This window comes from Loxodonta africana, chromosome 25 (assembly GCF_030014295.1).
Source record: "Loxodonta africana isolate mLoxAfr1 chromosome 25, mLoxAfr1.hap2, whole genome shotgun sequence".
Lineage (NCBI taxonomy): Eukaryota > Metazoa > Chordata > Mammalia > Proboscidea > Elephantidae > Loxodonta > Loxodonta africana.
The window spans coordinates 16164101-16191428 of record NC_087366.1 but is presented as its reverse complement, the minus strand read 5'-3'; the positions used below and the strand labels follow the sequence as shown (position 1 = coordinate 16191428).

General features: G+C 36.6%; 1 protein-coding gene across 1 annotated transcript in view; it reads left to right on the top strand.

The window, feature by feature from the left end:
* The window catches only part of HMCN1 (hemicentin 1), a 551217-nt gene that overhangs the window by 301812 nt on the left and 222077 nt on the right, over positions 1–27328 (top strand). The window contains exons 18-29 of the mRNA XM_064276506.1: positions 1184–1311; positions 2612–2756; positions 5715–5827; positions 9743–9902; positions 10781–10949; positions 14905–15032; positions 16601–16873; positions 19256–19351; positions 21827–22021; positions 23224–23354; positions 23521–23668; positions 25695–25821. Of these exons, the coding sequence (XP_064132576.1) occupies positions 1184–1311; positions 2612–2756; positions 5715–5827; positions 9743–9902; positions 10781–10949; positions 14905–15032; positions 16601–16873; positions 19256–19351; positions 21827–22021; positions 23224–23354; positions 23521–23668; positions 25695–25821 (1813 nt within the window). The remainder of the gene's footprint in view (positions 1–1183; positions 1312–2611; positions 2757–5714; positions 5828–9742; positions 9903–10780; positions 10950–14904; positions 15033–16600; positions 16874–19255; positions 19352–21826; positions 22022–23223; positions 23355–23520; positions 23669–25694; positions 25822–27328) is intronic.

Genomic DNA, 27328 nt, shown 5'->3' with positions numbered 1-27328 from the left:
CTACTTGTGCCACTTTAAGAAAAAAAAAAAGTAAATAGCTGATTACTAGAGTAGCCTTCCTTCCTGAACCCCATTTCATATTTCACAGAATGTTACAACTGTAAATAACCTTAGAGAGCATCTGCTCCAAGCTTCTCATTTTCCATTTGATGACATGAAGGTAGAATCAAATAAATTGATTTGAGTTTAAATATGAATATATATTTAGAGTGGTGGGGCTCCTCTCTGGTTATCTTTTTTACATTTATCATTTTAGTCCACATGGAATTGCTTTTGTGTTTGATATAAAGTAAGAATATAGCATCCTTTATTCCCAAGTGGTGAGACTTTTGTTTCAATATTTTTTATTAAATAATCTATTGTTTTCCTAGTGATTAGAATATCGATTTGATTACATGATAAGTTTATAGTCTTATGCGTATTCCTTGGTATTCTATTCTATTTATGCACTAGTACTACATTGTTTAAATTATTGTAGCATTTAATGTGATTTTTAAATCTGTCAGCATGAATTTGTCATTATTTGACAAGTAATTCACAACTTTTGCCTGCATATATTTTCTTCATGTATCTACTTTTATTCATCTACGTAAACTTGATTTTTGACAGATAAAATCTCTTAGGGATTTTACTTTGTTTTAAGTTAAGTTTGGTCTTTGAATTCTAGAAGAGGGTATTTTTACAATACTTCTTTGCCGTTCTATGTAGGAGAGTCCATCTCATTTTATTTGTTTGAGCTATTACAGCAGCTCCCTCAATGATCTCGTCATTTCCAGGTTTCTCCTTCTCCAATAGCTCCCATTCAGTTTTTAGAATAGTATTTCCAAAGAATGTTTCTGATGATACCACTTTTCTGTGTACATGCTTTCAGTTACTCTCCAGTTGTCTACAGAATACATTGTAAATTTCTTGTTTTGATGTTTCTATTCTTCTACCATCTTACCCCTGCTTCAGACTGCCCTACTCTCTTTACTTCTTCACTACTACTTGCCTTCTTGCCATTCTTCTTGCTCACAGATGTCCTTATGTCTCCCTTCAAGTTCATACTCATTAACATTTATAACTTTTGTTTCTAAAAGCTCAGATTTTCATAACCTTGTTAGTAGATATTCTGGCCTATAAAATGTTTGCCTTTCTTTTGGATGAAATAGAGTTGAAAGTACCTGTGCTCTTTCTGATTTAGTTGCTCCTCTTATTGGGATCAGTCCTCCAGTGGCCAATGTAATTGAAGGACAGCAACTTACTTTGCCTTGTACCTTATTGGCTGGGAATCCCATTCCAGAACGGCAGTGGATTAAGAACTCAGCCATGGTAAGAATGTATTAAATGCATGTACTCACATTTCCTAGTTTACTTGAGGAAGAAGCAAGGTATTCCAACCATTACAGTATCAAAGCAGCTTGAATAAATATACAAAATACATTTTTATAAGTGTACAAAAACTTTTCTTCAGTATTAATGTGATTGTGGAGCTCATATTGTTTTGGGATTAGTAAAATGGAGAAATGGTGTAATTTCTATAATCTCCCATTAAATACAATGTTACTGATAAACTTAATTTAGAATATGCAAAATCCGAAGCATGTATTAACTTATTTTCATAGCATATTAACATTTTTATGTGCTTCCTTCTATGGGATTATGAAATGTCAATATTGCCATAAAATTCTCCCATTATATATATTAATATTTATTTTTTATTAATATTAACTATGAACATTATATATTTTATCATGTACTCTTTAAAAATGTGGATCTACATTGTGTCATAGTTTTTCAATGTGTAACTTCTGATTATGAAAAGATAAAATTTTTTCACAGTTCTATGAAATTTTCTCATAAATATGCTATCTCTGTCAATAAATTTTCATCCCATTCAGCATATTTTTCCTGGTTTCCAGAAGTATTTAGACTCTCTCACTGTCTTCTTAAAGTACCTATTAGTAGTGAATCAGCTGTATAGAAGAAGATGTAAAATTGTTCATATTTAAATAAAAACCCAAGAAAAATTAGCACAACTAGTTGAATAAAAAATGCACTTATAAGTTAATTTGATAATGCTTGAGCCCTGAGATATATACATAAATGGTATAGATTTAGAGATGATCAATCTTAACTGAAAATATTGCCAGTCTCCTGTGACACAGTTTCTATATGTATGTCATACATGTATGACACTGGATGACTTTGTCCTCTACCATTTGCATCTGTGATGTAACCACCTATGTGCCAAAATAGAAATACGAAATTGCTTCTCAGTGACAATAAGGTCCTTGGAGAAGAACAACATAAGCCAGAAGTGTAATTCGAGTCTTGAGTGCTAACAAAAAATACAGAAATGTGAAACAAGTGGTGTCTGTATTTCTTCCCTTTTCCAGCATGTACATAACTGTCTTACAAATGTTAATAGTTATAATCTTTTGAGGTATGCCAAGATTTAATGCAATTGATACCACTTTTGGTAACATCTTATGGTCATCATTTTTCACTTAAGTGTTAAAATGTTTTATAAGGCATTTACCCAGTTGAATAAAAAAAAAAAAAAAGGTAAATCCCAATTTGGCTCAGGTAATTTTTTTTTTAATTAAAAATGACTTCTTTTTTCTTTTAGTTGGTCCAGAGTCCTTACATCACTGTGCGCAGTGATGGGAGCCTCCATATTGAAAGAGTTCGTATTCAGGATGGAGGTGAATATACCTGTGTGGCCAGTAACGTTGCTGGAACCAATAACAAAACCACCACTGTGGTTGTGCACGGTAAGACAATTGCCCATTGTATTGTTTCCAAAAAGTGTTCAGAGCTGGGTTAATATATTTAAATCAAGTAACTCTATTGCTCTAATTATAAGAAGTGAGATAAGCCTCCTAATTGTTGTTCTTACCAAAAGCTTTATTTCTTGAACAATGTTTACATTGGTTAATGCTGTTTTCAGATTTCACTTTTCTGTGTACACAGAAAGACATCACTGGGAGTCACCAGCTGAGTCTGGCCAAGGGCTTTTGTAAGTGGTTTCTTAATTGATAAAAATGAACTCAGCTCTCAGATGATTATTTTTAAAAATACATTTTAATTTCAGGCAAGTTGAACTTATTATACCATCCAAAGTTGCCTTTTATTTTTGGATTGTGCAAAAAGCATGTTCTTACCAATGGCCCCTTTGTCTTTCAGCTAGAAATGACCTAAACTTTTCTAAAGGTCACCTCATGTGCGCCAAACAGTCTTCTTTCATGTTAAATAAAGGTCACAAAGAAGAAAATCCAGAAGCAATCTTTTTCCATTCACGACTGCCAGTTACCAACTTTATACATCTCAATAAATAAGTGACAGCTCATAGTTTAAGAAATTGTCATAACTTTTTTATGTATTTCCTTTAAGGAATTTGTGACGTTCCTTTTTTAAAAAATGTAGTATTTAAAAATAGCTTTGTGTACAGGGCTGAGCATCTTAGAGAAGAAAATAGCATGGAATATTTATTTTTAGTAGTTAATTCAATCTTTGTTTATCACATGAATTGGAGAATCACTTAATCCAGTAGTTTCCAAATTTTGTTTGGTCTGGTGAAAATTTAATGGATGAAGATTATCTTCCTTTTTCATGGCTACTTCTCCTTTTAAATAACCCTATCGGAAATATTCTTGAAGAAATATTATTTAAAAAAAATACCAAATCAACCAAGAAATTAGTTACAGCCTAAAGGAGAAAATGTCTAATGCCAGATCTGGGTACTGTTACGTTTAAATATTTTTAAAGAGAATCAGTCCATAGATTTCCTGATGAGTGCTTAAGGATTCATTTAAGAATCTAGTTCAGTCATGCCCCCCATATACCTTCCATTTGACTTATAGCACCTGCCTGGAATATTGTGTCAAGAAGAAGTCTGAGCCCAAATTTGGGAGTGAAAGAGTGAGTGACATGATTAGTTGTGATGTCTGCCAGATGAGAGGGGTGAGACGAGACAAACCAAGTCATCTATGCTTTCATGATGTAGCGTATCATTATTCAGGGAATCTTTACAGTCTTTACATCTCACAACATCCTTTCGTAGTTCATCTTAGTCCAAAGTGAGCAGCTGATTTAGTTGATAAGTTAAAAAATATCAACCCAGCTATATATCATGAGTGAAACAACTTTGTAGCCAACAGATTTGTCTTTGAGTTGGGTGGGATACAGCACCAGTTTCTCTAGACCTCTGCATTTCTGTTAATTAGTATTGCCACTTTCATCACTCTGCCTCTTCCCTTTTAAGAATGCTCTTTAAAAGCTCTACCCAGCTCTAAAATGAATGAATGAATGCATATATAGCTGCAAAGTAAAATGACAAAGAGTTTAATTGTGATATTAACTTATGAAGATTGATAATCTTGAAAGAAACTGTTCTCCCAAACCTAAATGTGATCAGATTTCAAAACCATAGCCTAAACTTGCCACTTTCCTTTATCCCTTTCAAACTCATTACACATTTATGAAAATGGCCATAAATTGTCAACATAGGTGAAAGTTGGCATTTTATGATGATTCTAGAAATTAAATGTCTTGCTTTAGAGAGTAGCCTGGCATTCTTACTTAGGACTAGAAATTTGCTGCTAACCCATTTAAGAAGAAATTATCTAAAGTCCAGTCATAGGAAAATATGAGTATGTAGCATACTTAATCTAAATAAACCTCCCATGAAAGTTTCTTTACTGAGGTCTCTGTAACTCTTTTTCGGGTAAACCTCTACTAATGGGTAGCTATGACAACTGGAGAAGTCTAACAACTTCAAGGCAAAAAAGGCAGTGAGTGATGAAGCTCCAAGAAGCAGTTCCAAGCCTCATCTTTTCAGAGGATGGAAAGCAAATGTGCTGGTATTTATTGCGCTTTTACTATATTCTTTGGACTGGGTTAGGAATTTTCATGTATGGGAGCTCCTTTACTCAAAATCATTATTTCCAAAAGATTGAGTATTGATACTTTTTTCAGAATGGAGTGATCAACAGTCTTCCTTTTCCTTCTACTCATATAATTCTCCAGTTGCTTTCTAATGTCAAAAGGTGTTGTTATTCTTTTCTGACTGAAAAATACTGACTTAGAACTCTGTATTTAGTCTTTTTAAATGTAAGCTCACAAGACCTTTCAAGTTTTACTGTTAAGTTCCTTTTAACAAAATGCGTCCTTTTTTCTAAGTTAACTTTGGTAGTTTGCTAAGCGATTCTTGTATATCGACAGATTATTTAATATGTGATGGTTAAACAGCCCATTTCTCTATAGGTGGACTTAAGTCAGCTCACTGCAACTTAATATGTAATAATGGACACCGGTCAAAAAGATGTGGTAGTTGTTTAGCTCTCAGGGTACAATTCTCTCTTGTTTTCCCAGGAAAAATGAATTCTCTTTAGTCCTCTCTTATTTTTTATTTGGAAGGTCAACTTATTAGCCATCATTTACTACTTGTTTTAAGTTTTTACAAAATTCTTCAGATCATAACTCTAGTATTTTCTTGTTTGCGCAGCATACTCCCTGACCAACTTACCGTAGCTGTCTATCAAAAAAAGTTTCATTTTTGTTTTTCGTATGTTTTGATATTGAAAAAAATATAAAATATTTTTTACAAACTTAAAAACGTTTACAAATAGTTTTTACAAACCATAAGCATACGCTGAAAATGCTCAACTTTAATCATATGAGGCTAAGTGGAAGAACAACTGCTCACATTCTGAATTCTGCTTGTGTTTTAGTTCTACCGACCATTCAGCATGGGCAGCAGATATTCAGTACAATTGAAGGTGTTCCAGTAACATTACCATGCAAAGCAAGTGGAATTCCCAAACCGTCCATCATCTGGTCCAAGGTAAATGACACACGTAGAGATGTTTGTTGGAGTCCCTGCATGGTGCAAATGGTTAACGTGTTTGGCTGCTAACCAAAAGATGGGAGGTTTAAGTCCACTCAGAAGCACCTCAGAAGAAAGGCCTGGCAACCTACCTCTGAAAAATCAGCCATTGAAAGCCCCAAGGAATATAGTTATACTCTGACACACATGGGATCCCCATGAGTCTGAACTGACTCGATGGCAGCTGGTTTTTAGTGATGTTCGTTTATGTCGTGTGCTAAAAAATAACATTTGAATATCTTTAGTCATACATGAAACTTGTGACTGTACTATACCAGTTGCCACTGAGTCAAATTCATCTCATGGCGACCCCATGTGTGTCACAATACAACTGTGCTCCGTAGGGTTTTCAATGGCTGATTTATTGGAAGGAGATCACTGAGCCTTTCTTTTTGGCTTCGAGGCAGCCGCCTGATATTGACATTTCGTAGATGTAGTGTGACTATTCCTCTATTTATCCATTTACTGATGAGGTGTCTCTGGGGCGGGGCGGGGGGGAGGTGGGGACTCAAACCTCCAGTCTTTCTGATAGCAGCCAAATGCATTAACTGTTTATACTGCACAGGGACTACTATTATTCCAAAGAGGAAACCAAACCAGTGAAGCCCTTTATTAGCTCTCCTTTTTTGTATGCCTCACTTTCCCTCTCTCCCTCTCAAGCCTCTGGGAATCATTTCTCAAATAAGCTTCCTGCCTCCAAATCTTTGTCTCAGGGAACTTCCATATTCAGAGCCTTTTATTGGCTTCATTGCATAGTCATGATTAGGACCTCATTGCATAGTCATGATTGAGCCCACATTGAGTATGCATGGTTGATTAAATCATGTCCCACTCCCTTCCCGAGGTTAACTGACCAGACAGTCTTTGTAACATGGCCAACGCCTCACTCATTTACATGAATTCTCAAGTGTAGTCTGGTGATTTTAGATAAGAAAGTCACCTTCATTACCTAGAAAATTCCAAGGATTATTTCTCAGGAACCAAGGATGAAAGACCAACTGATTTTAAGTAAGGTACTAAACCAAACCCATTGCTGTCAGATTGATTCCGACTCATAGCTACCCCGTGAAGAAAGCAGAAGGCCGTTAAAAAGACAGGAAAGAGCAAAATGGATGTCAGAAGAGACTCTGAAACTTGCTCTTGAATGTAGAGTGGCTAAAGCTAGTGGAAGAAATGAAGAAGTAAAAGAGCTGAACAGAAGATTTCAAAGGGAGGGTTGAGAAGACAAAGTAAAGTATTATAATGAAATGTGCAAAGACCTGGAGTTAGAAAAGCACAAAGGAAGAACACACTTGGCATTTCTGAAGCTGAAAGAACTGAAGAAAAAATGCAAGCTTCGAGCTGCAATATTGAAGGATTCTTTGGGCAAAATATTGAATGAAACAGGAAGTTTCAAAAGAAGATGAAAGGAATATAGAGTCACTGTATCAAAAAGAATTGATCAACATTCACATATTTCAGGAGGTAGCATATGATCAAGAACATATGGTATTGAAGGAAGAAGTCCAAGCTGCACTGAAGGCATTGTTGGAAAACAAGGCTTCAGGAATTGGCATCCCCACTTGTCCGTCAGTTTGTCCACAGTCTTCAGTATGGATTACACCTCAACATAAAGAAAACAAAAATCCTTACAACAGGACCAAAAAGCAATGATAAATGGAGAAAAGATTGAGGTTGTTAAGGACTTCATTTTACTTGGATCCACAATCAACACCCATACAAGCAGCAGTGAAGAAATCAAAGGACACATTGCATTGGGCAAATCGGCTGCAAAAGACCTCTTTAAAGTGTTGAAAAGCAAAGAGGACATCTTGAGGACTAAAATGTGCCTGATCCAAGCCATGGTGTTTTCAGTTGCCTCATATGCATGTGAAAGCTGAACAATGAATAAGGAAGACCAAAGAAGAATTGATGCCTTTGAATTTTGGTGTTGGTAAAGAATATTGAATATACATACCATGGACTGCCAAAAGAATGAACAAATCTGCCTTGGAAGAAGTACAACCAGAGTGCTCCTTAGAAGCAAGGATGGCGAGACTACATCTCACATACTTTGGACATGTGATCAGGAGGGATTAGTCCCTGGAGAAGAACATCATGCTTGGTAAAGTAGAGGGTCAGTGAAACAGAGGAAGACCCTCAATGAGATGGATTTACATAGTGGCTGCAACAGTAAGCTCAGACATAGCATTGGTTGTAAGGCTGACGTAGGACTGGGCAGCATTTTGTCCCGTTGTGCATGGGGTGGTCTATGAATAGGAACTGACTGGACCTCACCTAACGACAATAGCAACAATTTATTACATAATCACATTCACAGGTGCCAGGGGTTAGGACTTCAGCATATCTTTTTCAGAGACACATTTCAATCCACTGCATTCTTTATATCCCTAACATATAGTTGTCCAGGTTTTACCTATATTCTTGCAGTGAGGGAATACCCATTTCCTGACGAAGCCCTTCGTGTTTTTGAATAGCCGTGAAGAAGGCATACTTTCTATAAATTAATTTAAATCAGCCAAATATAAAATAATATGAAATAATGTCGTAATAATGAAATGTGGCATTTCATTACTTAGTGTTACATTCAAAATGTTTTGATGTACTAATTTTTTATCTACCTAAAAATTTCTGAAGGAGCCCTGGTTGCACAGTGGTTAAGCACCTGGCTGCTAACCAAAAGGTCAGTGGTTTGAAGTCACCAGTCACTCCCCCATTTTCCAGGAAAAGAATGTAGCATTCTGCTTCCATAAAGTTTTACAGCCTTCTCGTGGCCCCCAGACTCTCTGTTAGCCCCAAACTAAAGCCATTACCGAAGCCAACTCTTCAGAGAAAGATTAAACTGGACAATAAGACATAAAATGATACCGATGAGGAGTGTGCTTCCTAGCTCAAGCAGACACATGAGATTATGTGGGCGGCTCCTGTCCGGAGGTAGAGGAGAAGGCAGAGGGGGACAGGAGCTGGTTGAATGGACAAAGGAAATAAAGGGTGGAGAGGAGGAGTGTGCTGTCTCATTATAGGGAGAGCAACTAGGGTCACATAACAGTGTGTGTATAAGATTTTATATGAGAAGCTGACTTGAATTTTAAACTTTCGCTTGAAGCACAATTAAAAAAAAAAAAAAAAGATTTACGGTCTTGGACACCCTATGGGGCAGTTCTACTCTGTCCTAAAAGATCGCTGTGATATATATATATAAAATCTAATATATGAAGAAGGAGATGTTAATATCTGTAAATTAAATAAAAAGGTTAACATTTTATATTCTGGACGCAAAATGCTGGTGAAGCTGATCCCCAGACTGCACTGTGTCTGGAACCTAGCAGATGTTGAACGCATTTTAAAAGTAAAATGCAAAAATGGAATTTCTTTCCAGGCTGACCCTTTGTACTGCAGTTCAGCACAGAGTTTGAGTTTGGCTCCAGATGTGGACTGAGTTGGAATCTCACTTCTACCACAGACAAGCTCTGTGACCTTGGGCAATTTCCTCTACCCGTCTGTGCTTGAATACATTCACCTGTAAAGTGAGGGTTGAGATAGTTGCTACTCAGAATGTTGGTGTGAGCATGAATAATAGTCAATTCATGCTAAATGCCATGGAGTAAGGACTCATTGTGCCACCCAGTGTTATTGTCTCCCTTTGCTAGTAGCTCCAGAATGAAGGAGGTATAGTTTGGCATGGAGAAATAGCACCTTATTTGTCCAATTTTTCTTATGAATAACTTTCTTCAAACTAGCATTTTTTTAATCTAGTGTTTTTTCCTTTTGGAGGTTTTTTTTTTTTTTTTTTTTTTCTTCCTCTGTTTCTCTTCCAGGCATGAAGTCACTCTTTTATTATCTTTAAACACACTTTGCACTTATGCTTTGCAGAAAGGAGAGCTGATTTCCACTAGCAGTGCTAAGTTTTCTGCTGGGGCTGATGGAAGTCTGTATGTGGTGTCACCAGGAGGCGAGGAGAGCGGGGAGTATGTCTGCACAGCCATCAATGCGGTAGGCTATGCCAAGAGGAAAGTGCAGCTGACTGTCTATGGTGAGAGTCTTGGGGCAATGTTGTTCTTTGACACTGTCAACCTTTGCCAAAACTCACAGTCCTCTCCCAGAAATGTTACCAGAAGACCAGGGCTGAACCCCTAGTGTGAACTGCTCCCCCAGGTTTATGTTTTTTACAAGAATGCATTCTTGCTGCCAACCAAAACCTCCTCTCCTTAGACTCTGACTTGAAGGGAGAGTAATTGTATAGCCTTTCGGAAAAGTTTTATGGTGTTTTTCCCAAGGGGTATGCTTATTGCACCCAACCAGCTCCGGTAACACCAGTTAGTTTAAAACTCCTAGCAAAGCCAACCTCAGCTATGTTTTGGTTAGTGCTCTGCCTTGAGGGGTTACTTTTGCAGATGGCATATTTTAAAAGGGAGCCCTGGGGGTGTAGTGGTTAAAGAGCCTTCTGCTGCTAACCAAGAGGTTGGCCTTTTGAACCCACCAGGTACTCTGTGGGAGAAAGATGTGCCAGTCTGCTTCTGTAAAGATGACAGCCTTGGAAACCCTATGTGGCAGTTCTGCTCTGTCCTGTAGGGTCACTATGAGTCAGAATCAACTCGATGGCAGTGGGTTTGGTTTTTTTTGGTGGGGGGGTAGGTGGGGGCTTTACACTTTAAAATAGTATTTCAGCAGAGCTCTTTGTTGTGTTCTGAGAGGAAGAGGTGAAAGAAGAACTTTCTGGTTTTTTCCTGTCACCTCTCGCAATAAACACATTAATGGGAAGGTTTAGGTTTGCCCTGAAACTTTGGAATAAACAATGTCTTTTTGTAAATTGTTTAAGAACATTAGTAGCCAATATTTTAATGGAAATTAAGCTGTATTTTGTTTTTAATGTACTGTTTCTCTTCCCCTCCCCAAATGTGTTTATTTTAGTAAGGCCTCGAGTGATTGGTGACCAACTAGGATTGTCACAGGATAAACCTGTTGAGATCTCAGTCATTGCAGGGGAAGAGGTGACACTCCCGTGTGAAGTGAAGAGCTTACCTCCACCCATAATTACATGGGCCAGAGAGACCCAGCTCATCTCTCCATTCTCTCCAAGGTAGGAGACCTGGTATGAATTGCAACACACAAAAATACAACCTCTTGGGACAGATGACAGTGCCTGTTAGATTTGCAAATGTCTCAAAAATGGCTTTTAAATTTGAAAAAAAAATGCATAAGTATACCTGAGCCTACAGGAAATGTATACATATTATCTATTGTCTAATTCATTATTTCATATTAGAAATGCTATAACACTCAGCTTGGCCATTATTTCCCACTGGTGCATCTTACATGGCATTGATTGAAATGGAGCAGATTTGTGTGTAGCTTATGGTTTTTTTTTTTTTTTTTATGGTTAGTACAGTGTATGCAGCAAGTATAGAATTCCAGGAATCCTGTAGGAGTGGTAAAACACCATATGTGCCCTATATTTAGGATTTTTTTATTGGCTGGTTTTGCAAAGATCTTCTTGAGGAACTCCTTACACAAATAAAGGCCTGTTGAGATAATCAGACAGGTGAAGGGACATAGAAAGCAGAATACAGAGTCTTTAAGAGCACAACCTTTGTTGCCAGGCAGGTATGAGTTAAAATTTATCTCCACCACTTAAAGCTTGCCTGAAGCTTTTGGCAATTTTTTCAGGGAGCTTCTCTGAGCCTTAGATTTCCTATCTGTAAAGTAGGGATGATAGTTACCTGAAAGAATTATACATCACATATTTCACATCCCCAGCCTCTAGTTCTCATTGAATGGTAGCAATGACTATTTTGACTCAGCATCATAGGAATTATAGCCCTAGCTACTGCCTATTAGAGTTGCTGAAGTATATTTACGAAGCTATAAATTCATGCTACGGTAGTTTCTCTACTACTGTGAGGGAAAAATGACTATGTATATTTTAGTATTTCTTTGAAAAAAATGGCTTTGGATACTTTTGAATAAAAGAAATACAATGTTAAAAAATAAACTTGAAGTTCCGTTGTTCCCCTCCCCACTCACAAACTCTTCTCCCTTCCCAGGGACAAACGTTACCACAAATTTGATGTGCATCATATATAAAAAAAAAAAAAAATTTTTTTTTCATATATACACATCCTTAAATAGTTTGAGTATTGCTTTCTGTGTTTTTGATTTTTGTGTTTGTTTTCAATTTCCCTATTATAACATAGGAAACGCTGGTAGCGTAGTGGTTAAGTGCTACGGCTACTAACCCAAGGTCAGCAGTTAGATCTACCAGGTGCTCCTTGGAAGCCCTGTGGGGCAGTTCCGCTCTATTCTATGCGGTCACCATGAGTTGAAATCGATTCAAGGGCAATGGGTTTTTTTTTTTTTTTGGTAACATACATTATCCTTCTACAGCTTTCTTTATTATATCAACATTTATCCATTTTTAACCATATAGATTTAGTTTTTCTTTTTAACTACGGTGTGAATATTCTGCATTTTTTTTTATCCATTTCCCTATTTATGGGCATTAATATTTTGATTGTTTCTCCTTCTCTCCCACTCTCACCGTCCCTCCCTCCCTCCTTTCATTCCTTCATTCCTTCCTTCCTTCCTTCCTTTTCCTCTTTTTTTTTTGTTTAACAAACAAAACCTCTCAGTGAATATCTTATTATATATCTTTTTGTGGTACAGTGGTTAAGAGCTACAGCTGCAAACCAAAATGCAGGCAGTTCAGATTCACCAGGTGCTCCTTGGAAACCATATGGGGGGGGGTGGTGGGTTTGGTTTTTTTGTTTTGGTTTTTTAAGCACACATACATGAGTTTCTTTAAGGCCTGTACCTATAATTATAATTTCTGGTCGAAGCGAATTCCCGTTTTCAGCTTTGCTAACCTGTTGCTGTCAAATCGATTCCGACTCATAGTGACACTTAACAGGAAGCAGTAGAACTATTCCATAGGATTTTGAAGGAGTGGTTGGTGGATATGAACTGCTGACCCTTTGATTAGCAGCCATAGCTCTTAACCACTGCGCCACCAAAGGCTCCCTTCAGCTTTTTAGAGATTACTAAATTGCTCTCCAAAGAGGCTGTGCTGATTGACCTTCCCATTGACAGAATATCCATACACTTGTTGCCTCATTCCAATCAATGGTATTGAACGACTTTAAAAATTTTGTCACTTAGATGGGTGTGAAATGGTATCTTGCAGTTGTTTTTATTTTCCTGTAACTGTCTTCAGGTGAGAGCAGGCTTGCTTTCATCTGTTTGTTGACCAGTTACGTTGCCTGTAATTGCCTTCTTAAATCTGCCGTACAGCTTTCTAGTGACTTGTATTTTTCTCATTGAATTGTAGAAATTTTGTCTTTGTTCTTAGCATGCGTTGAATGTTGTATCCATTGTATGTGTTGAAAAATCTTCTCTCAGCTAAGCTTTTAAATATATGTATGTTATCTTTGCTTGTACAGGAGTTTTGAATTTTTATGTACTTCGATGTATTAGTCTATTATTTTTCAGATTTATTATCTTTGTGTCTTTATGAGGATCATAAACATAATTTCAGTGTTTTAGTTCAATATTTTTAAGTTTTTATTTTCATATCTTCAACTTCAATCTGTCTGAATTTTTATTATGTGTATAGTATTAGATGTTGTTGTTGTTGTTGTTAGGTGCCTTTGAGTTGATTCTGACTCATAGTTAGCCTATGTACAACAGAATGAAACAGGGCCCAGCCCTGCGCCATCCTCACAATCATTGTTAGATATTAGTGATCTAATTTGATCTTTTTTCCCATGTGGAAAGGCAGTTGCCCAACACCATTTTTGAAGAGTCAGTCCTTTCCTTACTTTTTGTAATATCACATCTGATATTACGTAATACATGTTGCATTCTCATATATGCTTAGGCCTTTTTTGGGTCTAGCCCTGGAGGTGTAGTGGTTAAGAGCTTGGCTACTAACCAAAAGATCTAGAAACTTCATGGGGCAGTTCTACTCTGTCCTGTAGTGTTGCTATGAGTCAGAATCGACTCGACGACAATGGGTTTTTTGGATCCTTAGTTTAGAAGTCCCCGGACGGTACGAACTTGGTGGTTTGAGGTCATGCAGAGGTGTTTTGGAAGAAAGGCCTGACAATCTGTTTCTGAAAAAATCAGCCACTGAAAACCCTATGGAGCTCAGTTCTACTTATACACATATGGAGTCACCATGAGTCAGAGTTGACTTGATAGCAACTAGCTTAGGTTTTATTTTTCCCCTTAATTTATCCATTTGTTTATCTCTGGACCAATAGCACACTTTATTTAATTTAGCTTTATAAAATGTCTTGATATTGGGTAGGTCTATCTAGCATCTATGGAAACCCTGGTGGCATGGTGGTTAAGTGCTACAGCTGCTAACCAAAGGGTCGGCAGTTTGAATCTGCCAGGCACTCCTTGGAAACTCTGTGGGGCAGTTCTACTCTGTCCTATAGGGTCGCTATGAGTCAGAATCGACTTGATGGCAGTGGGTTTTTTTAATCTAGTATCTTCCTCCTTCTGGCTGTTTTAACACAATTATTGTAATAGCACTTTTATATACAAATCTAGTTCAACCAACTACATTATTTCTGTTATGATAAAAAAATAGGAGGAATATATTCAAAGTATGTCTGAGAATTACATATATACTTTCTTTTGCCTTAATTTTAACACACAAATTTTCTATGAAGCCTTGTAGGAAAATAATAAAATGTTCAAAATAAAGTCAAAGTTTACCAAGATATACAGTTGCTTTGTATAGATGCAACTTTGTAAAGCAAAGGGATATAAAATTATTTGGCAATTTCGGACCATTAGGATAGAGTTAAAGATAAACAAAAACTGATTTCATATTTGCAAGAACATCATACCAAATGCGCAAGATAATTATGAAATTTCTTGACTTTTAACATGTATAAAGATGACATTACAGATGGGAGACTGGTTTTAAAACCTGCTTTCAGAGTAGTAATTTCACGCCAAAGTGCAACTGCAGAGGACATGTTTAAATTCTCATGCCTGTGATCTCCTGTGTGGTTTCTTTCTTTTAGACACACATTTCTCCCTTCTGGCTCAATGAAGATCACTGAGACCCGTGTTTCAGACAGTGGGATGTATCTTTGTGTTGCCACAAATATTGCTGGGAACGTGACACAGTCCGTTAAATTAAATGTCCGTGGTGAGTTTTGAAAGGAAGTCATATGGTAACTCTGTGGACTGACCACAAGGAAAACCCGTCATCCCAGTTTCCTTGGGTATTAACTCCAATTAAATATAAAGTAATGAAATTATGGAAACATTTTCTAAAACTTGAGACTCTTGTGATTTTCTTACATGTTACTCTGAAAAATTTACGTACTATCTATAAATGATTCCCCCTCTTCTTCAAATGAACAGTGCTAAATTTTTGGATCTCAATTTTACTAGAGGTCTAAAAAAAAAAGTCTAGTCACTTAAAATTACTATTGTTGATACACAGTTGGGAAAAAAAAGTGTTTAAACTGTGAGCTTTGTATAAAAGGGAATATGAATTTTCAGGAATTTAATAGTGTTTAAATTATTCTTTTCAATATTGAAAGAGTTTAGCAAATGAAAAAATCTGCTTCCTAGGATTTTATGATTACTTTGAAACTCTCTAGTTAGTCTGCTTTATTCCCCGAATTTACTGTAGTCCATTGAATTATTAATTCACTCAACACATATGTATTGAGTATGTACTCTATGCCAGCCACTTTGTAGGTGCTGAATATTCAAATATCAGAAAAAAAATTTGTCTCAAACAATATTAACCTGATTTCCCTCTCAAGTCAGTCACTACAGTAATGTCCTGTGGCTCATGGGCTTTGAAATCTGATGAAGGATGATATGAATTCTGGCTCTGTCATCTACTAGCTCTAGGGCATTAGACGTACTACCTAACCTCTATCTCTAGCTTTCTAATTCATAAAATGATGACAATAATAGTACCAAACTTTTAAGACTGCTGTGAATGGCAGCCTTTAGAAAGTGTTTATTAAAAATTAAGTTAAAAAAAAAGGAGAGAGAAACGGGGGCTTTTTAGAGAGGCAAGATCAATAAATACTAATTATACCCTTATGAGCCAACTTGATTGTACAATGTACAATGCGCTCATGTGAAAATCAATAATCTTTTGCCAATATTTTGGTAAAGTATTTGCTTAGATTTTTAAGGGTAAGTAGGTCAACAGAAATAATACAAACTCTATCTTGATTATTTTCTATGAAATTAGCTAAGGCCTCTGTGAGAAACATTTTTCACTATCTGAGGAAACCTTCCACAAAAAGAACTACGAGTACAGTACATAGAAGGAAATGCTTTTTGATTTACTCTCTTATAGGTATAGAAATTATCCAGATTACCCTTTTAAGGTGTTTTCTAACCTTGAGTTAGTTCTGAGTTAAAGGAAACCTAATGTTTTTTTAATGCTTGCTGTGCCTCAAGGGTGGAACTAGGAGTTTTATATTTATCATTTCCCTTTATCCTGAAAATGTACTGGTATAGAAGTGATTATTATATGTCAGTTATTGAGGAAACAGACCTCAGGAAGTCCAGTGACTTGCTGTAGGTCACACAGCAGGTAGGGTGTCCAAGCACTGGCCCAAATATTAAGATTACTTCTATTCCACTTTCTCAAATTGCCTTTTGGTAAGGAACTTTCATTTAGAATGAGAAAAAAGACGGAATTTTTAAAAGTTGGGATTATTAATACTCAATTGTTATTTCCAGTTCCTCCAAAGATTCAACGTGGTCCTAATCTTATGAAAGTACAAGCTGGTCAAAGAGTGGATATTCTGTGTAATGCTCAAGGAACGCCTCATCCTGTAATCACCTGGTTTAAAGGTGGAAGCGTCGTGCTGGTTGATGGAGTGCGGCATATTAGTGGTCCAGATGGAACATTAAGCATTGACCAAGCCACGCTCTCAGATACTGGCATATATACATGTGTTGCTACTAACATAGCAGGCAGTGATGAAATGGAGATAACGCTACATGTTCAAGGTGATTTTTGGCATAGGAAAATCCCTGAAGTGCGTTATTGGCTTGGATCACTTTAGGAAGACTTTCACCTAACTGTATGACTCTTCAGTTAACTCGGAAAGGGGAACCATTCCAGAAAGTAATGAAACTAACTAGGACTTCACCTGCATCGATTTTAGTATGTTTATTTTTGAAACTGAAGTTGCCATGGATGATGTAGATAATGGAAATAATCCCAGATAAAGTTACACCCACAGTTTTTGCTTGGGGAGAAATAGTAGGCATGGTGCGTTGGAGTAGGATTTCACCGCGTAGCAGTAAGATACACTGAAAATTGATCAGGAGGAAATCTAGGTCCACTGTTGCCCCAATTGATGTTGGCCTTGCTTTGAGAGTTTAAAGATCAATATTTAGTCCTTCAAGCGACAAATATTTATTGGGCTCCTGTGAGGTGTCTGTTGTTCTAGGCACTGGAGAGAAAACTGAAAGAGGCAAAACCCCTGCTCCTATGAGCTTCTGTAATGTGAGTAGACAAACAGTAAACAAACAAACAAAAATAAACAGGAAAATACGGATAGTGAGAAGTGCTGTGTAGAGAGTGCAAATAGGGTAATGATACAGGAAGTTGGTGACCTTAGATCCTAATGTCAAGTAGGACTTCTCTGAGGAGGTGATACTTACAATGAGAACTTATTGACTAGAAGGAGTCAGCCATGTGGAAATCAGGGAAAGAGCATTTCTGGCAGAGGAAATAGGCAACACGAAGGCAAGTAGAAAAAATAAGCAAGTATAGTACTTAGCCCGGGATTTAGTAGTTTAGTCCTGGAACACTGCAATACTTTTTTGGATGAATGGCTAGGACACTACTGTAGAGCTTGTTAAGCTCATTCATTCACTCGACAGATTTTATTAAGTGCTAATGTTTTTTTTTTTAATGTTTATAGTCTAGTGGAAAAACCTGTAAAAATCAAACCCATTGCCATTATGTCCATTCCAACTCATAGCAACCCTATAGGACAGAGCAGAACTGCCCCATGGAGTGTCTAAGGAGTGGCTGGTGGATTCAAACAGCTGACCTTTTGGTTAGCAGCTGGAGCTCTTAACCATTGCACCACCAAGGCTCTTAGTGGAAAAGCTAGATATTAATAAAATTAACTTATAAGTACATAATTACAAACCGGTTGGTGTCATCATGAAATGGTAGAGTTATATGAACCTTTAACAGAAAGACAAACCAGAGAAGGCTTCTCTAGGGCAGTGATATTTGAAGTGTGGATAGAAGTATATTAAATGAGGGATGAGGGTGGGTTGGGGAGAACCTTCCAGGGTAAGAAAGAACGTAGAATGTGAAAATAAGGCCATGCGATATTTTGGAGACCCTGGGATAAAAACAAGCAAACAAATAAAAGCCAGCTGGCTGCATTCTTGACTGAGTGGAGAGTGGCATGTGTTGAAGCTGGAGACACAATCATGGGCTAGATTATCCAAGACCTAGGAACCCAGGTTAAGGAGTCTGGACTTTATTCTAAGTGCAGTGATAGGACTTGGAGGAGTTATCACCAGGAAAGTGATGTGTCTGATTTGGGATTTTAAAAGATCACTCTTTTGGGAGAGAATGGTTTGGAAGGGGGCTAGAGAAGGTGAGGACAAACAGCTGTAGATTATTGCAGAAGCTCGAGTAAAAGATGATGGCAGATGAACTAGGAGGGTGGTAACTAAGGAAAGAAGTGGATAGACTCGAGATAATTAGGAGATGAAATAATCAGAACATGGTGATGGATTCAATATGAGGAGTGAAGGAGATAGAGTCCTTAAGAATGACTTCCCGATTTCCTCCTGAAATGAGCTTATGGTGGGGCTGTTCAGTGAGATAGGATACACTGAAGAAAAACCGGCTCTGGAACTTTATTCTATAGATAAAATGAGCACATGTAATGATTTTAATCAGGGAAGCCATACACTGAGATTTGTGTTTGAGAGAATTCTGAGGACAGTATACAATAGCATTCTAAGAGGTAAGGTGTTTGAGGTAAGGACCCCAATAAAAAGCCTGTTGAATTAGTTCTGTTAAGAGAAAGTAAGGGTTTGAAATAAGCAGTGATCTTAGGATAGAAAGGAAGGTACAGCTATGGGAACAAAGGTATAATGGTATTTAGTGACCAATAGGATGTGGAGGTTAGGAGAAAAGAAGAATGTAAGAATGACTGGGTAGAGCATGATGTCTTAGCTCAGGGAACAAAGGAAGGAAAGCAGGATTGTAGGTAGCATGATGCATTGGGGGGCAGTCATTAGATTCACAAATGTCTCAGGGATCTGGAAATATGAGTTATATTGATGATGCCTCAGGAGAGTTTGAATTTTCCCAAGGAAACCCTGGTGATAATGCATTTATTTTTCTAATAGAACCACCTACACTGGAAGATCTTGAACCTCCGTATAACACTCCATTCCAAGAAAGAGTGGCCAATCAACGCATTGCATTTCCATGCCCTGTAAGAGGTGTGTAATACTTGGCTATATAAGCATTGGCATACTGTCGATACTGCTCAGAATTCTGTATTGAACCGAAAGCTTCATCTTCATAAAACTCTCCTCATCAGTCCTTACAGTAATACTAAAGCACCATAGAAACTAATTCCTCTTTCATATAACAGCTTTTTGAGTAGGTGTTTTTCCCTTCCAGGTCTTTTATGTCTTGTGATGGAAAGACCTCTTATTCTTTCAAACTTGACTCACCTAAGTAAGCTTTCCAGATAGTTCATGCTCCTTCCCACTACTTCTCAGTTTATTCTGTTTTGGCGAGGTTTCTCTTTAAAATGTGACATCAAGAGTTATCCAGAATATTCTAGATATGCCTCAGTCAATCCAAGGTATAAATTAGGACTCTCCCCTTGTTTGTTCAGGGCACTTCTAACAGCCTCTTTTCCTAGATTTACCCTCTACTGGTAATTATAGGAAACCCTGGTGGCATAGCGGTTAAGTGCTACGGCTGCTAACCAAAAGGTCAGCAGTTCAAATCCACCAGCCGCTCCTTGAACACCCTATGGTGCAGTTCTACTCTGTCCTGTAGGTCACTATGAGTCAGGATTGACTCGACGGCAAGGGGTTTTGTTTTGGTTTGGTAGTTATAGGACCAGGTTGTCACTCAGCTCCTGAGGCGAATAAGTCCCTTCTCTCCCTGAATTTCTGGGCTTCCTATTCCACCATGTTTTCTTGCCACCCATACCAAACCAAACCCATTGCTATTGAGTCGATTCCAACCCATAGTGACTCTATAGGACAGAATAAAACTGCCCCATAGGGTTTCCAAGGAGCAGCTGGTAAATTTGAACTGCCGACCTTTTGGTTAGCCGCCAAACGCTTAACCACTTTGCCACCAGGGCTTCATATAGCAACTATAAGGAATGAAAAGCTTTAGAGAAAATTGAAAATACAATAATAATATGATTTGAAAGGAGAAAGAAATGATCTATTTTCAAGTAAACTCCTGTGGAATTGATATTGTATGTTTTCAGCTGGGATATAATTCTTGAGTTCATTAAGAGCAGCTAGATGCCCTTTAACTATCTTTTTCTATGAGGAGTTTTGTCTAGATCATGAAATTATCTTTATTTTCTCTTTGTCACTTTTTCTTTTATTATCTCAACAAGTATTGATTGAGAAGTTAGATTGAAGTACACAAAGGAATAGGTAGGATATAAGGAAATGACTGTAACTCCTTTTTGTCCTTGACAACATGAAAAGACACCTGGAATCCAGGAGTTTTATCTTCTCTTCATTGGTCAATTGGCCACAATGAGTAGGCCAATCTTTTTGTTTTATTTTTTCCCACAAATATTATTTTCATAGACATTTTTAAGAGTACTTAACTCTTTGAGATTACCCTTAATGATATATTCTGTGTATTCATGCCATTTTTTTATGCATGCCCTTGATTATGTGTCCATCTTTATTAAAAAAAAAAAAATTTATGCTTGCCCTTGATTATGTGTCCACCTTTATTAAAAAATTTTTTTATGCTTGCCCTTGATTTTGTGTCCATCTTTATTAGAATTTTATTATCTTTTAATATTGGATTAGTAGCAATGTTTTATGTAGTCATAGTAATTTTATTTAATACATTTTCTTTTTTATCTTTATAGAGATTAAGTAAATTTCTGAAGTTCTTAGAATAATGCCTGGCACATTGTTTGCTAAATAAATAAATTCTTCGTAGGGGGTTAATGTTTGTTTGTTTCCAATATATCCTTTTAGATCCATTCCATTATGCATTCTAAGATGGTTTTATCACTTTTACCCGTGACCATATCACTTCCATTCACTATGTTGATCATAGCTAAATCCAGGAAAGAAATTCCCCTCCTTGCTTTCTCAGCTTTCTTTTCAATATAAAAAGTGAAGAATTGATCCATTGTCCTATTTTTGTCAGAATGAAATCTCCAAAAGATGTGTGGATAGTAGAGGTTCCTCATCTCTACCAAATTAGGCCTGTTTAAATGGCGTATCATATATATACATTTTGTACTACATTTGATTGGACAATATTCATATTGTATTCCTGTTGAAGTGTCTTATTTCTGCTCTTCCTTTGTCCTCACTTCAAAATTCTCAATGTCTAGCCCATGTGATTAACACAGTTTTTTTTCTCCCCACTAGTCATCACGAACTCACTCAAGAAAATACATTGCATTGCTTAATCTCATCTGAATATCTTGATAAAAATAACTTAGATAAAATTTTATTCTTGAGACCAACCAGGAATTAAATACCACAATTCTTCAAATTTCCATGCCAGGAGAAATATCTTGAAAGTAGTACAGTACTTCAGGATACAGTCTATAAATAAATAATAAAAAAAAACAGTCTATAGTTGTGACTAAAATTTTATTTTTCTTCAATATATTTGATATAGATTCTCAATATGATTTCTAACTTTGTTGCAAAAACGTCACAAGACTTTAATGTCTTACTTAGGTACCCCCAAACCAACCATCAAATGGCTACATAATGGTAGAGAGCTGACAGGCAGTGAGCCTGGTATTTCTGTTTTGGAAGATGGCACATTGTTAGTCATTGCTTCGGTTACACCATATGACAGTGGGGAGTACATCTGTGTGGCAGTCAATGAAGCTGGAACCACAGAAAGAAAATATAGCCTCAAAGTCCATGGTAAATATGAATGAAAATGCTAAAATCATGTAACTGTATGTGTGACAGTTTGAAATTTTTATGTATTTAAATCATTCCCTCAATGTAATATTACTTAATGTGAATAGAAACATTATCAAACAGGAAACTGGTGATTGAGTTGCATATATTTATTTACTTATTATAATTATAATTGCATGCAATTTTTGATTAAGTGTGATTTTATATCATTCAAAATTCAAATAGTAGAAAAAGATGCATAGATGTGTAGTAAAAAGTCTCATGTTTTGACAAGTACAGGCAAGGAAAGTTATCAGTTGTGTGTGTGCCTTCCCAGACATATTATGAATATACAAGGAAATGTGAATATATAATATTTTACCCTCTTTTTAAACTTAAAATAAGGAACACATATGGCAGAATATTATGTATACGTTCTGCATTTTGTCCATTTTAGTAGATAATTTATTTTGGGGGATTACTCAATATTCCTACTCTTATTTACACCTAAATAACATCCCACTGTATGGCAATGGAAACCCTGGTAGTGTAGTGGTTAAGTGCTATGGCTGCTAACCAAAAGATTGGCAGTGCAAATCCACCAGACATTCCTTGGAAACTCTATGGGGCAGTTCTACTCTGTCCTATAGGGTTGCCATGAATCGGAATCGACTCGATGGCAACGGTTTTAATGGGTAGCATCCCACTGTATGGCAATACCATGATTTACTTAATGTTCCTCTAATAATTATGTACATTTAAGTTGTTACCAGTTATTTGCTATTATAAGTAATGCTGCAGTGAAAATCCTGTACATGTGTCATTTTGTGTGAGTCAAATTGTATGTACTTTTATAATTTGATAGATGTTGGCTTTCATAGACACCAGGCAATATTCACTCCCATCAGTGATTAGTACCATTGGACTTATTTAAGGCCCTTTGCAGTTTGTTTTTTGAGTGCTATGTGGAATGGACAGGCTTGTTTCAAGGTTCTCCCTTAAATGTATCCTAATTTTTATTCTAAATTCACAAGTCATAATTAAAGTAAAAATGCACAAGGATTGTTTCTTATAAATACATTGGTCAAGAATTTTTCATTTTATAATAATGCATTTGCCTAAGTATCACCAGCCTTTCTAGCTCAGCTATCTAGATGTAAAGAATATTTATAAATAAAATTTATTTTAAACTATTTATTCATGACCCTTCTCTCTTTTTGCAGTTCCTCCAGTAATAAAAGATAAAGAACAAGTAACAAATGTGTCAGTGTTGCTAAATCAGGCCACCAATCTCTTTTGTGAAGTTGAAGGTACTCCATCCCCCATCATTATGTGGTATAAAGATGATACTCAGGTAATTGGAGACCTCCAGATATGTATAATTCCTTGCCTGACTGCCTCTGAAATAAATTGTTCATTGTGAATTCCTTCTCAATAATAATATACAAGTTTTACATCAATTTCTAATTATGCATTTTTATTAAGATTGGAAATAACACTGACCCTTTGGACCCTCAAAGGTGACTGAAAGTAGCACTATTCAGATTCTGAGCAATGGGAAGACTCTAAAGCTCTTTAAAGCCACCCCAGAGGATGCAGGAAAATATTCCTGTAAAGCGATGAATATTGCGGGAACTTCTCACAAGCACTTTAACATCGATGTACTAGGTAAGCAAAACGTTCTTCAGAAAAACTACAATTCAGATGGCTTTGTTATGTAGGACTGCTGAGCAGAGTATATGAAAGCGTAAAAAGAAGAAAAGAGTGATAGGAGAAATACTACTTGTTTCACCATATTATTACTTTTATTGTTAATATTGGTTAACCAGAAACATAGAAAGTTTAAAGGCATTTATTATCTATCACATGGAGAGATCTTTGGGCATTTGGTACTATCCTGCATATAAAGCAGTAAATTATTACTCTATCAGTTTCCTCAGTTTGCTGGGCAGGCAATACTCTGGGAAGTAGCTATAGAGGCTGATGTAGGGTATAACTCATTCATGCTGTTGCCGTCTCTTGAAGCCACTGCTGGTTCATACCTGAGCTGGTGATGGTAGCAAACCCACCTGGCCCTGCATTCTAATTAATTTGTGTCAACTAAATCCCCTCATCTCTGATTCTAGTTAATGGGAGAAAATGCCGAGAGTGAGTAGCCACTGAAATAAATTGGGAGATTAAACATTTCCAGTTTTTAAAATGGTAATCTTAAATTTAGAATTTCATAATTTTAGTTTGTGATATTATACTTACCATTCAAAGTTCACTTTGTGATAAAAAAAGGACTTATCTCTGCCTTTTCAGTATGTTGCCCATCAAGATGAATATATGCTTTGTAAGTCTGGGAGGGAAGTGAGGTCTTTAACATTAAAATAACTCCTTTTTCATTAGTCTTCTCAAAGCCTAAAGCACTTTGCATTTCCCTTTACTGGTATTATTTCTCTTGGCACTCTTTCACCGCCAGGACTTTGAATTCCGTCTGTGTGCTGGTGACTCCCACGTTTTTATCTCTAGGTCAGACTTCTTCTCTGAGCTCTACAGCCATATATAGCAAAATCCGCGAAGGCCAGAGGGTTAATGTTTGTCTATTTCCAGTATACCCTTCTGGGTCCATTCCATTATGGATAAGGTGGAAACCTGTCAGAGAAGGAAAACTCAAATATTTTCCACTAATAGAGAGCAATAGAAAAGTGGTAAGACTGCTCCCTTTCAAATGTGGAAAACTTTCCAGACCTGGAAAAACAAGGCTGTCCCCTTGAGTTGTCACTCCAGTTCACTCTTCACTCAGCACCCAGTGTGTGTGGTCTTAAAATGCAAACCTGATCACATTGCTCCCCTACTTAAACCCTTTAATGGCTGACTATTGTTCTGAAGGTGAACCAAGCACCTTAACATGAAGTGTGAGGGGAAAGAATTAGATAAATTAACGTATTTTAAAAAAAACCTTTGCCATTGAGTCAATTCTGACTCATAGTGATCCTATAAGATAGAGTAGAACTGCCCCATAGGGCTTCTAAGGAGCTATTGGTGGATTCGAACTGCTGACCTTTTGGTTAGCATTTGAACACTTAACCACTGCACACCAGAGCTCCGATTTTAGCCTAACCCATTGCCATCAAGTAAATTCTGATTCATAGTGACCCTATATGACAATAGAATTGCCCCACAGAGTTTCCAGGGATCACCTGGTGTATTCAAACTGCCAACCTTTTGGTTAACAGCTGTAGCTCTTAATCAATACGCCACCAGGGTTTGCAAATTTTTTTAGCCTAAAGAGCCCTTTAAAAGTGACACAGGTAGTATATGTCCAGCAGCACTGTGGCATAAATTGTAGAATTTAAAATATATAAAAAAAAAAATTAGCAGAAGTAAATTGTATTATATGAGCTTCACTACTCACACCCTAAACCCCTATTATACATGGATTTAATACTCTACATAACAAATTCTCTACTATCGTAATTCTTCCAGGAAATTGTCCTGCTATCAAATCTTTTATGAATGTGTTCTGATGATTAAACTTAACGTCTGAGTCCTGAAATTTTACAGTGATGATACGAAGAAGAATTATTGTGTAATGTTTTATTTTGAACATTAAATCTTGTTGAAATACTATCGAAACCACTGGATATCTGCTTTCTCCACCTCTTTTTGCTAAGTCATAGATTTTCATGATAAAATGTCTTTGTTCAAGTTCCACCCACCATAATAGGTGCCAGCTCCCCAAATGAAGTCTCAGTTGTCCTCAACTATGACAGTACCCTTGAGTGCCAGGTCAAGGGCACTCCCTTTCCTGTTATTCACTGGTTCAAAGATGGCAAGTGAGTACCTTTTCTTTATTTCTTATGGGGTCCAATTGATAAGAAACAGATGTGTAAATGGGTGGGAATTTGTGCCACATAGAGTATTATTAAATGGGAAGGAAAAACAATATTCCTCCCCCCAAAAAAGGTCCTAAAATCTTGTAATACCTTTCATTTTTATGAGTTATCAGATTACAGATGCTGGGAATTTACTTTAGAGACTTAAGTATTCTCTGTCCAAAGGTTAATAATGAAATGGAATTGTTGGAATTATTTTTTAAAAAGCAAATCTACTTATGACACCAAGATGAATACGTACGATAGTTCTATATGTGGAGAAAAAAGGAACCACAGAAGAGCAATCAGATACTGGGCAGCGTGCAGATACTTAGGGATGCTAAAGTTCTCCCACGTGGAAACAGCAGAGTGATCCCTATCAGTTGTAAGAGTTTTTTCCTTACAGCATGGTCATAGTTTGTGTATTATTTACAGCTTCTGAGAGCAGGTTTCTGAGGCCTAAGCAGCAAAGGGTAAATACTTGCAGCATGTGAAATAAAGGATTATAGCCGTGCTTTTTACAAATCAATGAAAAAAAGACCACCAACAGCATAGCCAAAATGTATGGAGGGTATGAACTGGCAATTAAGAAAAGAAATGTAATGAGGCAATAAACCTACTAAAAGATGCTTGTCCTTAATAATTAGGGGAATGTAGATGAAAACAATAAGATTTTATTTTTCACAGGTCAGATTGGCCAGGTGGGGAAAAAAAAAGTTTTGAAAATATCAAGGGTTGGCTAAGTGTGGAAAATTGGGATTGAGTACTCTCCTGGGGAACATGTCAGTTAGAATTCAGAAGGGCAATTTGTTGATATCTATTAAAATTTGAAATGTTATATGCTGTCATCTAGTAATTACACTTTGGAGTATCTGCTAAAGGGAAGCAGTCAGATATGTGGGGCTTGTACAGTGATATTCACTGTAACACTGCAATGGCAGAGAAGTAAAAACTGCCGGAACACCAGCCATTAGGGATATGGCAAGATAATTATTATGAAATTAATAAAACATTGTGCAGTAAATAAAGAGCAAAATCAACCTATGTGTACCAAAAATACCTCCATAGCTATCGTTAAGTGAAAAGAAGAGCAGAGCAATAATATGGTACCATTTATGTATTAAAATTTTAGATTTCCTTGGTAATATATTTGTGGGTGATGGTGAGTAGAAAAATGCAGAAGAATACAAACCAAATTGATAACGGTAAGAAGAATCTAGAGAGACGACTCACATTAGGGGTAATAAGAGATCCACTCTTATTATGAACCTTATATATATATATACTTTTTTTTTTTTTGGCTTAAATTTTTATGTTTCTTGCATAGTTAACACTCAATAGAAATTTTAAAGTTATTTAAATTTGAGTAACATTATCAAGCATTCACATCCTTTAAAGAATTGAAACTCATTAAGCTAAGTTGCTTTATTCTCTTACCTCTTAAGGATTTTGTTTAAAGTGTCATACC